This window comes from Lepus europaeus, chromosome 11, assembly GCF_033115175.1.
Source record: "Lepus europaeus isolate LE1 chromosome 11, mLepTim1.pri, whole genome shotgun sequence".
NCBI classification, from domain to species: domain Eukaryota; kingdom Metazoa; phylum Chordata; class Mammalia; order Lagomorpha; family Leporidae; genus Lepus; species Lepus europaeus.
In genome coordinates, this window is record NC_084837.1 from 62,397,136 (window position 1) to 62,415,957 (window position 18,822).

The following is an 18,822-nucleotide window of genomic DNA, read 5'->3' on the forward strand; positions in this document are numbered from 1 at the left end:
TTTCGGTGCAATCATTCACACACGGATTGGGACATTCATATCCCATATCAGAGTTCCTGAGCCGTGTCTGGCTCAAATCCCGATTCTGGTTTTTCTGCTAATGTGCACCTTGGGAGGGAGCAGGTGTTGGCCCAAGTACTTGGATCTCTGCCATCCACATGGGAGGCTGGATTGCGTTCTAGGTTCCTGATTTTTGCCTGGCACAGTCCTGATCGTTGCATCTGGGGCGTGAACCTGCAGATGAATATCTCTGTGTGTCTCTTTTTCTGTCTTTCAAGTCAATTAAGAAAAAAAAAAAAAAACCCTTTACTCAGTTCAGAGACACATTTTAGAGCCAAGATGCAGAGAATTCATAATGTCTGCTGAGCCTGCTGCATTGGGGCACCCGAGCAGCCATTGGCTCCCGAAAACTACAACTCCCATTATGCACCTTGACGGCGTGGAGTAAGCTCGGCATAAACTACAAGCCCCAGAATGCCTTGGGCGAGAGGCGTGAGTACGCAGCAGCCAAGAGGCGTGGCCACGTCGGCCGCGCGGGACCGTTAAATTTGAAAGTTGGCGGGTGGGGGTGAGGGCTTGAGGTAGCTGTTTGGGAGGAAACTGGGTGCGTGTTTTTGTCCTGAGGCACCCTCTGGTTGCGTCGGTAGCAGGGCAGGTTGCAGAAGGAAAACAAGACGTTCTCATCAGGACGAGGGCTTGGGCCGGGAATGCAGGATGGCGGCGGCGAGGAAGGAAGGGGGTGCTCCGAGGTAGGTGCGGGAGAGGAGCTGCGGGGAGCTGGGTCTGCGAGGTCCGGGGCTGCCTGGCAGGTGTCAGAGGCCCTGCTCAGAGTAGTCGAGGCGCGGTCAGAAGAGCGGGCCCGGCCGGAGCCTCCTTCCTGTGGGAGTTGGGCGCTAGTGGTGGAGGGGAGGCCGCAATCCCGGGACACGTGGGTCCTGCTGCGTCCAGTTGCAGAGCCTAGGAGGCTGGGAACCCCGGTGGTGCGCAGAGCCTGACTTGGTGGCGCGGTCAGTGTTTGCTCGCGCTCGCGCCAGGTGTTTGGCCTTGGACGCGCCCTCTATGTGGAAGATGCTGGCATTAGTGCTACCTTCCGGGGGTTCTGGGGGAGTTCAACGTATTTGTGACGTTCTGCTTCCAAAAAGGTGCTCGGCCAGTTGCGTCGGGCTAAAAAGCTCTTCCCGTTGTTTGTTGCTTTTCCTTACTTAAAGAAATACAGCAATTCTAGGTTGGAATTGTGCCTGCGTGTTCAGTGTGGAGCCCACAGGATTAGATAGATAGTCACATCATGAGCTTCTTCATGCATGCCACAGATGCATTGACCATCTACTAAAGACTCAGAAATCCCAGCGTCATGGAGCTTAAGTTCTGGAGAGGGAAGAGGGTGGTGGAGACAGAGATGGGCAAGGGTAACTGAAAGGTGGTGTGGAGGGATGGGGACGTCCGGTGGGGCTGGGACAGGGTAGGGCTGGACAGCTTTTGGACTGAGGACTGATGAGTGTGTGATTTGAAGGAAACTCGGAGGCTAGTCATGCATGCATCAGGGGGAAGTACAAAATCTAGGGGTGACAGGGCTGGGGGAGGCGGCCGCAGCCGGCACGTCCACCGCCAGTGTCACTGGAGCAGAATGAGCCAGGAGAGTGAAAGGAAATTTTTTTTTTTTAAAGATTCATTTATTTATTTGAAAGGCAGAGTTACGGGGAGAGAGAGAGAGAGAGAGGGAGGTCTTCAATCCGTTGGTTCACTCCCCAGTTGGCCACAATGGCCAGAGCTGTGCCAATCCAAAGCCAGGAGCCAGGAGCTTCTTCCGGGTCTCCCACGCAGGTGCAGGGGCCCAAGGATTTGGGCCATCTTCCACTGCCTTGTGAAAGGAAATTTTGACAAGATGCAGACTTGGTTCTGATTGCGATAGAAAATCATTGGAAGGTTTTGAGCCCAGGGAAGACATGATCCTACTTGGGTTTCAGTGACATCACCTTGGCTGCTGTGTTGGGTAGACTAAAGGTAGACAAGGGTGCAGACAGGGAGACCCGTTAATAGGTTGTTGAAATAATCCAGGCAAGAGAAAATAGTGCAGATGTTGAGAAGTGGTTGATTTATGGAGATATTTTGAAAGTAAAACAGCAGATTTGCTGATTGCCTGGGAGTGTGAGGGGCATCGAGGCAGTGGCTTGAGCCACTGGAAGAATAGAGTTGCATTTATTGAGATGGGGAACACCGGGAGGAGCGGTTCTGCCAAGAGGCAGGAGGAGAAGGGGCAAGTCCCAGCTCACCATTTTAAGAGCAAGAGAAAAAATTCAGGGGAATTCAACAAACATCTGCTTAGTTCTTAGAGTAGTTGTCATATCCTGTATTAGACCATGTGATACAAAAAGAGATGACACAGTTCTTACATTACAGGACTCACATAGTATAGTTTAAAAGCTAGGGATGGTTACAATGCTAATTAATAGGAAAAGTACATTCTTTTTTTTTTTTTTTATTTATTCGAAAGGCAGAGTGACAGAGACAGAGGGAGAGACACAGAGAGAAAAGGATCCACTAGTTCACTCCCCAAATGCCAGCAATAGCCAGGACTGGGCCAGGCTGAAGCTAGGAGCCAGGAACTCTATCTGGGGGTCCCACATAGGTAGCAGAAAGTCATCCATTGCCTTCTAGATGTATTAGCACGAAGCTGGATTGGAAGCTCGTAGTGGTTGAGACTTGAACCAGGCACTCCTGTATGCAATGTAGGTGTCCCAGGTGGCAGCTTGACCCACTGCACCACAACACCTGTTCTTAGTTATTTTCTTACAGAGAGTTTTCCACTTTTCATTTCCACTGAAGTCCTACATAACTTTCACTCTGTTTTGAAAAGTAATGCCTGTCTCACTTTCTTTTAAACTCAGAGATAAAAATCTCTTCATCAGAAGTGACTTCTGACCATTGAAGAGTGCCAAAGTAGAGAGTACACACCCCTGGGGATTCTCCTAATAGGACTGAAAAACTTGGCTGATTTTGACCAGTAAACTCTTTTAGTCTGCCTCTGCTCTGGCCCATATTCATATTACTTCTGTTATAACTTGCTGATTGAAATGGGGTGTTAGTCTGACCAATACTTTATTAATTATTATATATATATTTAAAGATGTATTTATTTATTTGAAAGGCAGAATTACAGAGAGGCAAAGGCAGAGAGAGAATGAGAGGGAGTGGGAGAGGGGGAGGGGGAGGGAGAGGGAGGGGGGAGGGAGGGGGAGAGAGAGAGAGAGAGAGAGAGAGAGAGAGAGGTGTCTTCCATCTGCTGGTTCACTCCCCAGATGGCCACAATGGCTTGAGCTGAGCCCATCTGAAGCCAGGATCCAGGAGCTTCTTCCAGGTCTCCCATGCTGGTGCAGGGGCCCAATGACTTGGGCCATCTTCTATTGCTTTCCCAGGCCATAGCTGGGAGCTGGATCGGAAGTGGAGCAACTAGGACTCAAAGCAGCCCCCATATGGGATGCCAGCACTGCAAGTGGCGGCTTTATCTGCTGTGCCACAGTGCCAGCCCCTAATTATATATTTTTTAAATTGTTTTTTTGTTTTGTTTTGTTTTTTTTGTTTTGTTTTTTTTTTAATGTGAAAGGCAGAATGACACAGAGAGAGAGAGACAGAGAGAAAAAGACCTTCTCTTATTGGTTCCTTCCCAAATAGCAGCAACAGCTAGAGCTGAGCCAGGCAAAAGCCTGGAATGCAGAATTTTATCTGGGTCTCCCTTATGGGTGTTAGGAGCCCAAGTACCCTCGCCATTCTCCACTGCTTTCTCAGTGCATCTGCAAGGAACTGGGCCAGAACAGAGCCCCTGGGCTTCAAACATGTGCTCTGGTACAGGATGCCAGCATTGCATGTGGCAGCCCAACCTGCTATGTCACAACGTAGGCCCCACTTTATTAATTTTAAATTAAACCAGGTGATACATTCAGTGGTTGGCATAGAGCTGCTGCCCTTTTGTTTATTTTGCCCAATTTATAACATCTTTTTGGCTTTTTTTCTTCCTGCTTTATTTATTTTTAAAGATTTATTTATTTATTTGAAAGGCAGAGATACAGAGAGAGAAGGAGACAGAGAACAGATCTTCCATCCACTGGTTCACTCCTCAAATGGCCACAACAGCTGGGGCTGGAGCAGACCACAGCTAGGAGCTGGGAGCTTCTTCCAGGTCTCGAAAGTGGGTACATTGCAAGTGGAGCAGCTGGGATTTGAACTGGCACCCATATGTGATGTTGGCACTCTAGGTGGAGGCCCTGGCCCCTTCTTCCTACTTTAAACTTAATTTTAGCGGCTAGTGTTGTAGCATAGCAGATATAGCCACTGCCTGCAATGCTGGCTTCCCCTATGGGCTCTGGTTCAAGTTCCAGCTGTTCCGCTTCCAATCTAGCTCCCTGCTAAAGCTCCTGGGAAAGCAGCAGAGGATGGTCCAGGTATTTGGGCCCCTATACCCATGTAGGAGACCCAGACAAAGCTCCTGGCTTCGGCATGGCCCAGGCAGGCCCAGCCACTGCAGCCATTTCAGGGAGTAAACCAGTAGATAAAAGATCTCTCTCTCTCTCTCTTTGTCTCCCCCCACCTATCTCTAACTTTCCTTTTCAAATAAATGAAATAAATCTTAAAAAAAGTAATGCTAACTTTAAAAAAATTTTTTAAAAACCTTAATTTTATATTCATAGTACTCTCAGCAAATTCTTCTATTAGGCGATACTATAACCATAAACTTGCAAAGTACATGACAGAAAGGCTCAAAAGGTCAGGAGCATAATAACATTACTAATATTCTAACCTACCGCATTCAACCCAAAGATCATACATAATCACCTATCGGAAAACATTTACAATTACACTAGCGCTGTAGTAGGTAAGTGTTGGTATGAGATTTACTGTTGTGTTCTTCACAGTGACGCCATGTGCCTGGAGGGAGATGAATGGGAGCTGAGCAAGGAAAACGTGCAACCCTTAAGGCAGGGGCGGATCATGTCCACACTTCAGGGAGCACTGGCACAGCAGGACTCTGCCGGCAACACGACTCTTCAGCAGCAGAAACGGTGTGTGGGATAGGTTGGAGTTCTGCCTGTTGTCCTTCCTCCCCAACTATGGTAGAGGGCATGGGGCATGGATCTGTGTGGGATGGCATCAGGAGTGCGAGAACCTGTTCTCGCGCCTCATGCAGCAGCTCTCGGAAGGTCTCAAGCATAATTAACAACAAGGGCTGTAGGATTTCATGTCATAGAGCAGCCCAATTCTTCTATCAATAAATATTGAAAGAAAATTATAGTGGAGACATTGATATAGTAAAGCAAGTATCATTTTTTTTTTAAAGATTTATTTATTTCAAAGTCAGAGTTACAGAGAGAGACAGAGATAGAGAGAGAGAGAGAGAGAGAGAGAATCTTCCATCCTCTGGTTCACTCCACAAATGACTGCAATGACCAAGGCTGGGTCAGGCCAAAGTCAGGAGCCAGGAGCCTCTTAGTTTCCCATGTGGGTGGCAGGGGCCCAGGACTTGGGCCATCTTCTGCTGCTTTCCCAGGAACATCAGCAGGGAGCTGGACCAGAAGTGGAGCAGCCAGGACTTGAACCAGCCATCCATATGGGATGCTGGCTCTGCAGGTGGCATCTAAACCCACTATGCCATAGCACCGGCCCCACAAGTATCATATTTTAATGTTTCTCAAAAATATTAGTCAATCTGGGCCCTTGAACAAACTTATCTTTTTGATAAATATCAATTAGAGAGTGCCTCCTTAGACTGTGAGTACTGAGGGAGAGTGATGCTGCTTGGGAAAATATTTTTGAGAATGTGAAAAAAAAAAGTGGTCTCCAAGGATCATACAAAAATAAGAATTTAGATTTACACTAGAAAGTTTCTTAATTATTTTTTAAGATGTATTTTATTTGAAAGGCAAAATGACAGAGGGAGAGACAGAGGGAGAGAGAGAGATGTTCCATTTGTTAGTTCACTCCCTAAATACCACAACGGCCTTGGCTGAAGCCAGGAGCAAGGAACCTATCCAGGTCTTCCTTGTGGGTGGCAGGGGCCCAAGCACTTGGGCCATTTTCTGCTGCTTTCCCAGGCAGAGTAGGGAGCTGAATCCAAAGCAGAGCAACCTAGACTTGAGCCAGCACTCTGCCAGCATCATAAGCTGTGGCTTAACTTTAAACTGCTATACCACAACTCTGGCCACTTAAACATGATTTAACAAACTCTGAATAGTAAAGGCTGAAAAACACTCTTACATTATTCAAACAGATCTATGGATCTTGCTCTTCTCTAACATATTTTAAGAAATCTTTTTCAGAGGGAAGGAGGAAAGAAGGAAGGGAATATCATTATATTCCTAGAATTGTATCTATGAACTATATTGAATCTGTTAAAAACATAAAACTAAGTATCAGTTTCTACTACTACTACTACTACTACTTCTACTACTTTGATACTAAGTATCAATTTCTGACCAAAAAGTTCTTCTATCATAAGCAAATTATAATTTTGGATTATAATATAATGACTATCCTTATCCAATTCATTGAATCTGTAAAAGCACTGTGTTTTATAGTTTTGTCTCAGAGACAGGAATATTAAATCTCTTGCTCTTTTTCCTAACTTCTGTGACATTATACTTGTTTTTCCACTTCTCTAGCTACTTTCCCTGTTTTCTTACTGGCTTCCTAATCAGTTTCACTTAGATCTGTGTTCTTTGCTCTCTGCTCTTGTTTCATTTCAAATATTCCAGGATTGTTAACCACCACTGGTATCTCTTATTTGCCTTCTAAACATCTTTTTATATACCTATAACATATTTTATCGACCCTCAACATAGGATGGGTTGACTTAAAGATTTTTGACCTTATGATGGTCAAGCAATACTTGTTTAGTAGAAACTGAACTCTGAATTTTGAACTTTGGCCTTTTTCCAGGCTAGCAATAAGCTGTATAGGCTCTCTCATGATGCTAGATAGTGGCAGCAGCAGTGAGCTGCAGACCAGCCACTAGATCTTGAGGGTAAACAATCCTCTACAGTGCTGGGTTGCTCAGTGAGGATGTTCTGTAGGTTAGGTGTATTAAATGCATTTTTGATTTAGGATATTTTAAACTGCAATTCATCGTATATAACCCTATCATAAGCCAAGAACACTCAGTAATCAGATGAATGTTTCACTTAAAGTATTACATAATGACTTTCATAAATGATCTTTTTTAAAATTTAATTGTACTAAAACCCATCTGAATGATTTTACTCATTGCTATCTCATCCTAATTGTATTAATTTGTCACTAAAGAATAATGGTTGTGTTTTTGTTTTTGGTTTTTTTTTTTTTTTTTTGATAGGCAGAGTGGACAGAGAGAGAGAGAGAGACAGAGAGAAAGGTCTTCCTTTGCCGTTGATTCACCCTCCAATGGCCGCCGTGGCCGGCGCACTGCAGCCGGTGCACCGTGCTGATCTGAAGGCAAGAGCCAGGTGCTTCTCCTGGTCTCCCATGGGGTGCAGGGCCCAAGCACTTGGGCTATCCTCCACTGCACTCCCCGGGCCACAGCAGAGAGCTGAACTGGAAGAGGGGCAACCAGGACAGAATCCAGTGCCCCGACCGGGACTAGAACCTGGTGTGCTGGCACCGCTAGGCGGAGGATTAGCCTGTTGAGCCACGGCGCCGGCTAATAATGGGGTTTTTAAAAATTAATTAATTTTTTGAAAGGCAAGTGCCAGAGAGAGAGAGAGATTGATTTTCCATCTGTTGGTTAACTCCCCAGCTGCCTACAACAGCCAGGGCAAGACCAGACCAAATCCAGGAGCTAGAACTCGATCTGAGTCTCCCCTGTGGGTTGACAGCGACCCACGTACTTAAGCCATCACCTGTGCCTCCCAGGTGCATTAGCAGGAAACTGGGCAGAAATGGAGGCAGGACTAGATTCCAGGCACTCTGAGGTGGGCTGAGGGCGTCCCTAACCAGCTGCACCACAACATCTGCCCTGAGGACTAGTGTTTTCTATAGAGAATGTTTTATTGTTTTTAAATTTAAGTTTAATTTCTTTTTTTAAAGATTTTTATTTATTTATTTGACAGGTAGAGTTACATACAGTGAGAGAGAGAAACAGAGAGAAAGGTCTTCCTTCCATTGGTTCAATCCCCAAATGGCCACCACAGCTGGATCTATGCAGATTCTAAGCCAGGAGCCAGGAGCTTCTTTCCTGGTCTCCCACATGGTGCAGGCACCCAAGCACTTGGGCCATCCTCCACTGGCTTCCCAGACCACAGCAGAGAGCTGGACTGGAAGAGGAGCATCCAGGGCTAGAACCCGGCGCCCATATGGGATGCTGGCACCATAGGTGGAGGATTAACCTAGTGCGCCACTGCGCCGGCCCCAAGTTTAATTTTTTAAAAATATTTATTTATTTATTTGAAAGTAAGAGTCACACAGAGAGGACAGTCAGAGAGAGAGAGAGAGAGAGAGAGAAGTCTTCCCTCTGATGGTTCACTCCCCGGTTGGCTGCAAGGGCCGGAGCTGCGCCGATCCGAAGCCAGGAGCCAGGAGCTTCTTCCAGGTCTCCCACATGGGTGCAGGGGCCCAAGGACTTGGGTCATCTTCTATTGCTTTTCCAGGCCATAGCAGAGAGCTGGATCAGAAGTGGAGCAGCCAGGACTCGAACTGGTGCCCATATGGGATGCTGGCACTGCAGGTGGCAGCTTTACCCACTACACCACAGTGCTGGCCCCTCTCCTTATGTTTTTATTTCACATTTCCCTCTTTTACCTGCTTATTGACCTTTTGTGGCGTATCTGTTTCAAATGGGCTTGCAAAAGTTCTTTATGCCTTCTTTGTACAAGCCCTTTATCAGATATGTGTGTTGCAAATATTGTTTCCCAATCCATGACTGACTTTTTTATTTGATCACCAAATTTTAGATTCTGATGAAGTTAAGTTAGTGATTTGCCTTTTTTAAAAAAATATTTATTTATTTATTTGAAAGGCAGAGTTACACTGAGAGAAGGAGAGGCAGAGAGAGAGGTCTTCCATCACTGGTTCACTCCCCAGATGGCCGCAACTGCCGGAGCTGTGCTGATCTGAAGCCAAGAGCCAGGAGCCAGGAGATTCTTCTGGGTCTCCCACGTAGGTGCAGGGGACCAAGTAGTTGGGCCATCTTCCACTGCTTTCCTAGGCCATATAGCAGAGAGCTGGATCGGAGGTGGAGCAGGCAGGTCTTGAACTGGTGCCCACATGGGACGCTGGCACTGTAGGCAGTGGCTTTACCCACTACGCCACGGTGCCGGCCCCAGTGATTTGCTTTTATGGCTAGTGCTTTTCAGAAGATACTCTCCTGTGTTTTCTTTTAGTACCTTTGTCCTGGTAATTTTATGTCTAGGTGTGTGATTCATCTTGGGTATGATGTGAGGTTGGTATAAAAGTTCTTTTTTTCCCTTCTGGGTTTCCATTTAGTTGTTCTGCCTCCTTTTGTTGGGATTTGTTTTTCTTTCATCATTAAATTACTTTGGACCTCTCATCTAGAATCATTTGAATACATACGTGTGGGCCATTTCTGGACTCTCTAGTTCTCTGTTGAATTGATCTAATTGTTTATCCTTTCACCAATAACACATTGTCTTGATTAGCCTTATGTAGTAAGTCAAGCAGGGTAAGTTCTCCAACTTCTGTTGTTCATTTTAAAAGTTTAGACTATTCTTGATACTTTGCCTTTCCAAACAAGTTTTAAAATTGTCAGTTTCTAGAAAAGAGCTTGCTGGGGTTTTGATTAGATTGCACTGAATCTATAGATCAGTATGGGAGACTGCTGATTTTTATTAGTAACATCTTGGATTTTATTTTTTTTTACTGTTTCTGTAGATAATCTCATTATCTCATAGTATATCGCCATGATTAAGGTACTTTCTTCCAATGCTTTCTATTTTTTAAAAAAATATTTATTTATTTATTTTATTTATTTGAAAGGCAGTTACAGAGAGGCAGAGGCAGAAAGAGAGAGGTCTTCCATTTGCTGGTTCACTCCCCAAATGGCTGCAACTGCTGGAGCTGGGCCGATTCAAAGCCAGGAGCCTGGAGCTTCTTCTGGGTCTCCCATGTGGGTGCTGGGTCCCAAGGAGTTGGGCCATCTTCCATGGCTTTCCCAGGCCATAGCAGGGAGCTTGATCGGAATTGGAGCAGCTAGTTCTTGATCCGCGCCCATATGGGATGCCAGCATCACAGGTTGAAGCTTAACCTGGTGTGCCCCAATATACCAGCCCTACTTCCTGTCTTTTTTCTTTTTTTTTTTTTTAAGATTTATTTATTTATTTGAAAGTCAGAGTTACACAGAGAGAAAGGAGAAGTCTTTCATCCTATGATTCACTCCCCAACTGGCTGCAGCGGCCTGAGCTGCCAATCCAAAGCTTGGAGCCAGGAGCCTCCTCCAGGTCTCCCATGTGGGTACAAGGGCCCAAGGACTTGGGCCATCTTCCACTGCTTTCCCAGGCCATAGCAGAGAGCTGGATCAGAAGTGGAGCAGCCGGGTTTCGAACTGGCGCCCATATGGGATGCCAGCGCTTCAGGCTAGGGTGTTAACCCACTGCACCACAGTGCCATCGCCCCCTACTTCCTATTCTTACAATGTTTCTGGACCCCACCAGTTAAAGAACCAGTAGTGGACATGACCTTCTTACCTCTCCAGTTGTCTCCATTTATTTTCAATGCCTAGTTTATGTTAAGCTTAGGGTCTCCTCAGTTTCCTCTGGATAAATTGTCCCACCTTCACAGCTTTAGTCCATACATTAGTTTCCCTCTCACGGACAGCTCCCTTTTTCTTTCAAATCTTGACATTGCTTCCGAGTCACACCTTATGAGGCTGCTTCATGTTACGTCCTTGTATTTCTAACAACTATGGCAGTTGTAATACAATACTGTACTGCTTTGCATTGTTAGTTAATTAACTTTGTCTTTTTTGTTAGAATGTAAATTTCTTTGTGTCAGGGAATTTTATTTTTTATAGAAAATCTAATCCTTTGTATAATTTTTATTAATAATTTATCAAAAGTATGATTTATTATGTGATACTCCCCATTTATTTTAATTGGTCAATCAATGTTTGGCCCCTGCCTTTCTCAGCTTTTTGTAGTCATATTTTATACTTTCTTTGAGGAACTTACCAAATTATATAGTTTTCTTCTCTAATATTACTTGTAGAATTTTTCTTTAGATTTTTATTATTTCTATGCATGTGTATATAGTTTGTTAATACTGTCATATATACAAAAGCTATCATTTATTTATTGTGTTTATTCACTTTACATTTAAGACTAATCAGCTTAATAAATAATTTTATTATGTCCATTTTACAGGTGAGGAAACTGAACAGAGTTTAAGTAGCCTGAGCAGTGTCTTTGAGCTAGTGATTGATTGGTGGAGGGAGTCATGTTCCAGAGCTTTTCATTGCTGTGTAAAACTGCTTTTCTGTGTTGCCTTGACATTTGCTGCTTTAATATGTACGTATTTTATCCCTCCTGTTATCAGGAAGAACCTTAATTATTTCTATTATTTTTCTTTCTTCCTAACAACTCCTCAAACTAGTATCTAGGTTGATATTAAATAATTAATAAAAGAATAAAAGTAAAAGTGTTACTTGTTTTTGGCTGTTATCACTATGCATATGCTAACATTTTCTGCTTAAATTTCAGGGCATTTGAATCTGAAATTCGATTTTACACTGGAAATGATCCTCTAGATGTTTGGGATAGGTGGGTCTTTTTATTTAACTTGAGCAAAACAAGCATAGATGAATGAGTCCAGATGGCCATATTTCTCCAGTTGGGACATATAGAGTGGTGTGCCAGATAGAAAGTGGCATTGTGCGGTACAGAAATCCAGAGTAGTCACAGTATGTCTCCCTGAAATGTTTAATGTCATAGAAATTTAGAGTTTATGGCATATAAATTTGGGCTATGCCCTTTTATGCCTATGTCTCATGTTTTCCTAAGCCTGTGTTAGAAATAACTCTGGAAAAGTTTGAGGGATACAGGCTTAGGAAATGTCACTGAGCACCTCTAAAGAAACATTTTTTCAGTGTATTAAATATTTCTTTGTTTTTAAAATATTTTATTTATTTGAGAGGTAGAGCTACAGAGAGAGGTAGAGACAGGGAGAGGTCTTCTGCTGGTTAACGCCCCAGGTGGCTGCAATGCCAAGCTGGGCTGATCCAAAGTCAGGAGCCAGGAGCTTCTTCAGGGTCTCCCATGCAGGTGCAGGGGCCCAAGCACTTGGGCCATCTTCTACTGCTTTCCCAGGCCATAGCACAGAGCTGGATCAGAAGAAGAACCGCCCGGGCTAGCACAGGTGCCCATATGGGATCCTGGTGCTGCAGGTGGAGGCTTAGGTCACTTGCCACAGTGCTGGCACCCTAGATATTTCTTTTTTCTTTCTTTCTTTCTTTTTTTTTTTTTTTTTTTTTTAGATTTATTTTATTTATTTGAAAGAGTTACAGAGAGAGGTAGAGACAGAGAGAGAGGTCTTCCTTCCACTGGTTCACTCCCCAGATGGCTGCAATGGTCGGAGCTGCACCCATCTGAAGCCGGGAGCCAGGAGCTTCTTCCAGGTCTCCCACATGGGTGCAGGGGTCCAAGGACTTGGGCCATCTTCCACTGCTTTCCCTGGCTGTAGCAAAGAGCTGGATTGGAAGAGGAGCAGCCGTGACTAGAACCGGTGCCTATGCGATGCCAGCGCTGCAGGCCAGGGCTTTAACCCACTGCTCCACAGTGCTGGCCCCTAGATATTCCTATTTAAAGAAGTCTGGAAGGCCAGCGCCGTGGCTCACTAAGCTAATCCTCCACCTGTGGCGCTGGCACCCTGGGTTCTAGTCCCGGTTGGGGCGCCGGTTCTGTCCTGGTTGCTCCTCTTCCAGTCCAGCTCTCTGCTGTTGCCTGGGAGTGCAGTGGAGGATGGCCCAGGTCCTTTGGCCCTGCACCTGCATGGGAGACCAGGAGGAAGCACCTAGCTCCTGGCTTCGGATTGGTGCCCACTTTGGGGGTGAACCAACAGAAAAAAGGAAGACCTTTCTCTCTGTCTCTGTCTCTGTCTCTCTCTCTCTAACTCTGCCTATCAAAAAAAAAAAAAAAAAAAAAAAGAAAGAAAGAAAAAAGAAGAAGAAGTCTGGAAAGATTCTTGGAGCAAGAACAAAAGTTTAAAATATGTTCTTACCTTTTCTCCTCATCTAGGTATATTAACTGGACAGAACAAAACTATCCTCAAGGGGGGAAGGAGAGTAATATGTCCACATTATTAGAGAGAGCTATAGAAGCACTACAAGGAGAAAAACGGTATTATAATGATCCCAGATTTCTCAGTCTCTGGCTTAAATTGGTAAGTCTTTTTTTTTTTTTTTCTTTTTTCTTTTTTTTTTAAGCTCTATTTATTTATTTGAAAGGCAGGGTTAACCAAGAGAGGGAGAGACGGAGAGATCCTCCATCCACTGGTTCACTCCCCAGCTAGCTGCAGTGGCTAGGGCTGAGCCAGGCTGTAATCAGGAGCCTGGAACTCCATCTGGTTCTCCATCTGTGGGCTTCCACCATGGCAGGGACCCAAGTACTAGGGCCATCTTCCTCTGCCTTGCCAGGTACATTAGCAGGGAGCTGGACTGGAAACAGAACAGCTGGTACTTGAACTGGTACTCATATGGGATGCTTGCATCATAGGTGGGAACTTAACCTGCTGTTCTATGATGCTCTCCCCAAATTGGTAAGTTTGAGTGCCATCTGGCTTTAAACTATTAAACAAAGTGGAGGAAGGAAGGGAGTAAAACCTGAGCCGTTTAATAAGTAGTAGATGTTAGTAAATATTCAACAGTTGTTAAATTAATTCTATGTAAAGAAGAGTCTCAATCTAGTATAATAAACTTTCTCAACCCTCTAAGATTGACCAGAAGGTCTGTAGATCTCTTAGTGCCTGTGGATTGTTTATTTCTTCTAAACATAATGGGCTGGGTAACTGTCCTGGAGAAGAAGGTATAGGAGCCAGAAGCTGGAGGACAACTCCCTAGCTGATTCGGGTATCCCTGTCTGTTTTTATGAGAATCATCACCACAAAAATGTGATGTATTAGTTTTTTATGATCTTTGGACTTCGTTTCACCTAGTGTATGGCCATAGCAAAAAATGTCTGTTTGACCCCTTTGTACTGTCTCACTCGATGTATAGCTGTTTTATTTTTTGAACACTCTTTAGAATTTTTTCCATGGAAACATTTTTCATAAAAATAATAACCAGAGTTTCTTAGACATTAATTTCACTGCTTTTATCCAAAGAGAAATTAGAAAATAGTAATAAATATTTAGAGTTTTTTACAACCACTGTAATATAAAAAATGTTGACATTTGAAACTGATTAAAATTTCTGGCTAAAATATATCTCTTGAAGGAGGACTTCTTTTAACCTCAAAGGGTGGTAAGTGTAGGAAGTTGGGTGAAAGTATAATGTCTCTTGATTTGTGCAGGACATTGGACAAATGTTTTGACATCTTAATGATAGGTTGGAGAAATTACTTTAGGCATATTGTTTACAGAGATTTATAACAAAAAAATGGCACCGAGAGAATGCCAGGCAGATTAGGTAGCCTGGAAATTATGGTCCCTAGTATACTAGTAGATTTTATCTTTTATTTTGTCCTATGTAATATTTTTATGTGATTTATTACAAGGTTGGATTAGTTGAGCTTCTAAAGTGAATTTAAAAAAAAAAAAAGTTTATTTATTTTTTGAAAGAGTTACACAAAGAGAAGGCAGAGACAGAAGTCTTCCATCTGCTGGTTCACTCCCCAATTGGCTGTACCGGCTGGAGCTGTGTCAATCCAAAGCCAGGAGCTAGGAGTTTATTCTGGGTTTCCCACGTGGGTGCAGAGGACCCAAGGACTTGGGCCATCTTCTACTGCTTTCCCAGGCCATAGCAGAGAGCTGGATTAGAAGTGGAGCAGCTGGGACTTGAACTGGCATCATATGGGATGCCTGCACTGCAAGGGGCTGCTTTACCCACTATGCCACAGCACCGGCCCCTAAAGTGACTTTTAATCCTATAATCCTGTGATTACATGCAATTGAAGTTATTAAAAGTAAAAATTAATTAGAGTAATTTCTCTTTTCACTTATATTAACCTGGTGCTAATGATGTGAGAGAAATAGGCAGGAAAATTAGGTAGGAATAAATGCGATGGAAGATTCTCTTACAATTTCTGTGTAGCCCTACACTATAACTCCACTCCCTTACTTGTCAATCCAGTACACACACTTTCCCAAGATGTACCTGTGTCTCATCCAGAACCAGGAAGGAGGAGATGCTGTTATGGCTGTGTGGAAGTTAAACTCCACTGGAGGCGCCATAAACCTCCCAGAAGGCCTCAAGCACACTAAACCCTGCCCAGGCTCCACCCTGTTTATATATTCAATTAGGGTACCACGCCCTACCCCTTAAAAGGAACTGTTAGAATTGAGTGTTGCTTGGCTAATTCTCTGCCTGTGGCGCCAGCACCCTGGGTTCTAGTCCCAGTTGGGGCGCCAGATTCTGTCCCGGTTGCTTCTCTTCCAGTCCAGCTCTCTGCTGTTGCCTGGGAAGGCAGTGGAAGATGGCCCAAGTCCTTGGGCCCTGCACCCGCATGAGAGACCAGGAGGAGGCACCTGGCTCCTGGCTTCAGATCGGCACTGCACTGGCCGCGGCGGCCATTTAGGGGGTGAACCAATGGAAAAAAGGAAGACCTTTCTCTCTGTCTCTCTTTCTCACTGTCTAACTCTGCCTGTTTAAAAAAAAAAAAAAAAAAAAGAATGAATGACCTTTTGGCTGCTGTTGGTCCTTCTCTGGAATCCTCCTCCTATGTAACTCCTTGGCAGGTATCTCCATGTGGGATTGCCCACACTCACAAGTGAATGTGTTTTAACTCTTAATTTAAAATAAATCCTGCTGTCACTTTTGCACCTTATCTATGCCTCTTTTTTTTTTTTTTTTAAAGATTTATTTTATTTTATTTGAAAGAAAGAGTTTCAGAGAGAGGTAGAGACAGAGAGAGAGGTCTTCCATCCACTGGTTCAATCCCCAGATGGCCACAACAGCCAGAGCTGCGCCGATCCAGAGCCAGGAGCTTCTGGGTCTCCCACGTGGGTGCAGGGGCCCAAGGACTTGGTCATCTTCTGCTTTCCCAGGCCATAGCAGAGAGCTGGATTGGAAGAGGAGCAGCCGGGACTAGAACCAGTGCCCATATGGGATGCTGGCGCTTTAGGCCAGGGTGTTAACCCACTGCGCCACAGCGCCGGCCCCAATCTGTGCCTCTTTGAATTCTTATCTCTCTGGGGGCAAGAACTTGGAATATAAAATTAGGATACATATTCCCATAATATTAGTTCTGAAGAACAATGACATTATCCTGAAATAAAGGGTGTAGTCTAGGTGTGTTCCTAATGGAATGGTCTGCAGGCTGTTCAAGATAAATACACCAGGAGAGTGGACATTGTTGCACAGAGAGTTACACTGCCACTTGGGACTCCTACATCCCATATCAGAATGCCTGGTTCAAGTTCTGGCTACTCTACTTTTGATCCAGCTTCCTGCTGATTTGCATCCTGGGAGACAGTGGGTGATGGCCCAGGGGCCCCTGCTATCTGTGTGGGAGACCAGGATGGAATTTCTGACTTTGGCCTGGCCCAGACCTGACTATTGCACTTATTTGAGGAGTGAACCACCAAATCAAAGCGCTCATACTCTCTCTCTCTCTCTCTCTTCTCTTTCAAATAAACGAATAAACAAAACAAAAAAGAAGACTAAAAATTAGTTTGGCTATTTAGGGGTTACCAAAAAAAGATTTCTTTAACTTTTCTATTAATCTAACCCTGTTGTTCTGTTATTATGTCTGTTCTCCCCTCTCCTCTTCTCTTTTCCCCTCCCCTCCCCTCCTTCTCTCTCTTCCCCTTCCCTTCCCTCAGCACTCTGAATAACCTGCTCTGTAATGGCTGTCCCACATGCAAGGGTGCCAGAGCCATTCAGAAACCTGTTGAAGAAATGAAATTGATTTTTTTTAGAGATTTATTTATTTGGGGCCTGCGCTGTGGCTCACTTGGTTAATCCTCCGCCTTTGGCGCCGGCATCCCATATGGGCGCTGGGTTCTAGTCCTGGTTGCTCCTCTTCCAGTCCGGCTCTCTGCTGTGGCCCGGGAGGGCAGTGGAGGATGGCCCAAGTCCTTGGGCCCTGCACCCGCATGGAAGACCAGGAGGAAGGTCCTGGCTCCTGGCTTCGAATCGGTGCAGCGCCGGCCGTGGCGGCCATATGGGGAGTGAACCAACGGAAGGAAGACCTTTCTCTCTCTCTCTCTCTCTCTTTCAGTGTCTATAACTCTACCTGTCAAATAAATTTAAAAAAAAAAAAAAGATTTATTTATTTTATTTGAAAGTCAGTGTTACAGAGAGAGGAAAGGCAGAGAGAGAGGGAGAGAGAGAGAGGTCTTCCATCCGATGGTTCACTCCCCAGTTGTCCGCAGCAGCCGGAGCTGCGCCAGTCTGAAGCCAGGACCCAGGAGCGTTTTCCGAATCTCCCACACGGGTGCAGGGGCCCAAGGACTTGGGCCATCTTCCACTGCTTTTCCAGGCCATAGCAGAGAGCTGGATGGGAAGAGGTACAGCCGGGTCTTAAACGGGCACCCATATGGGATGCTGGCACTTCAGGCCAGGGCATTACCCTGCTGCACCACAGCACCAGCCCCTGAAATTGATCTTAAATTCTGTGTAATAACACATATCAAGGACTGGACTTTAGACTTATAGCATATTCAGAATTATAGCTTTCCTTAAATACCACCATATAGGAGAAAACATCTCCAATTTGGATAAGTAGAAAAGCCCTTTTTACTGAATTACTGTAAAATTAAATTATTAGGGCCAGTGCTTTGGTATAGTAAGCTAAGCTTCCACCTGCATTGCCAACATCCCATATGGGTGCCAGTTCAAGTCCCAGCTGCTCTACTTCAACCCAGCTCTCTTGCTATGGCCTGGAAGCCATAGAAGATGGCCCAAGTGTTTGAGTCCCTGCATCCACATGGGAGACCCAGAAGAAACTCCTGGCTCTTAACTTCAGATAGGCCCAGCTCCAGCTGTTGCAGCCACTTGTGGAGTGAACCAGTGGATGGAAGACCTTTCCTTCTCTCCCTCTGTCTGTAACTCTACCTGTCAAATAAGTAAAATCTTTTTTTTTATTTATTTTTTTATTTTTTTTATTTTTGACAGGCAGAGTGGACAGTGAGAGAGAGACAGAGAGAAAGGTCTTCCTTTTGCCGTTGGTTCACCCTCCAATGGCCGCCGCGGTAGGCGCGCTGTGGCCGGCGCACCGCGCTGTTCCGATGGCAGGAGCCAGGTGCTTCTCCTGGTCTCCCATGGGGTGCAGGACCCAAGGACTTGGGCCATCCTCCACTGCACTCCCTGGCCACAGCAGAGAGCTGGCCTGGAAGAGGGGCAACCGGGACAGGATCGGTGCCCCGACCGGGACTAGAACCCGGTGTGCCGGCGCTGCAAGGCGGAGGATTAGCCTGTTGAGCCACGGCGCCGGCCAGTAAAAATCTTAAAAAAAAAAAAAATTAAGCTATTAGAATACAAATTGTGTCAGAGATACAAATAGAATGTTTCATTTACTCAGTATTTGTTTTATTAGACCCTGGCTACTGATTAAGATGTGGTAGATAGTGAAGTTTTCTGCTTTTATGGATTTTAATTTATTGGTGAAGACAGAGTTAAGCCATTACTTTTATTTTTTTTAAAAAGATTTATTTATTTATTTGAAAGAGTACACGGAGAGGAGAGGCAGAGAGAGA

General features: G+C 44.8%; 1 protein-coding gene across 2 annotated transcripts in view; it reads left to right on the forward strand.

Annotated features, from left to right (window-relative positions):
* The first annotated feature begins 531 nt into the window (after window positions 1-531).
* Window positions 532-18,822, forward strand: part of BUB1B (BUB1 mitotic checkpoint serine/threonine kinase B) — a 69,364-nt gene continuing 51,073 nt past the window's right edge. Inside the window, exons 1-4 of one of the 2 annotated variants that reach the window (XM_062205616.1) lie at window positions 532-749; window positions 4,908-5,054; window positions 11,673-11,732; window positions 13,206-13,350. In XM_062205616.1, the coding sequence (XP_062061600.1) occupies window positions 715-749; window positions 4,908-5,054; window positions 11,673-11,732; window positions 13,206-13,350 (387 nt within the window). In that variant the 5' untranslated portion in view covers window positions 532-714. The remainder of the gene's footprint in view (window positions 750-4,907; window positions 5,055-11,672; window positions 11,733-13,205; window positions 13,351-18,822) is intronic. The other variant, XM_062205617.1, reaches the window with a different exon arrangement.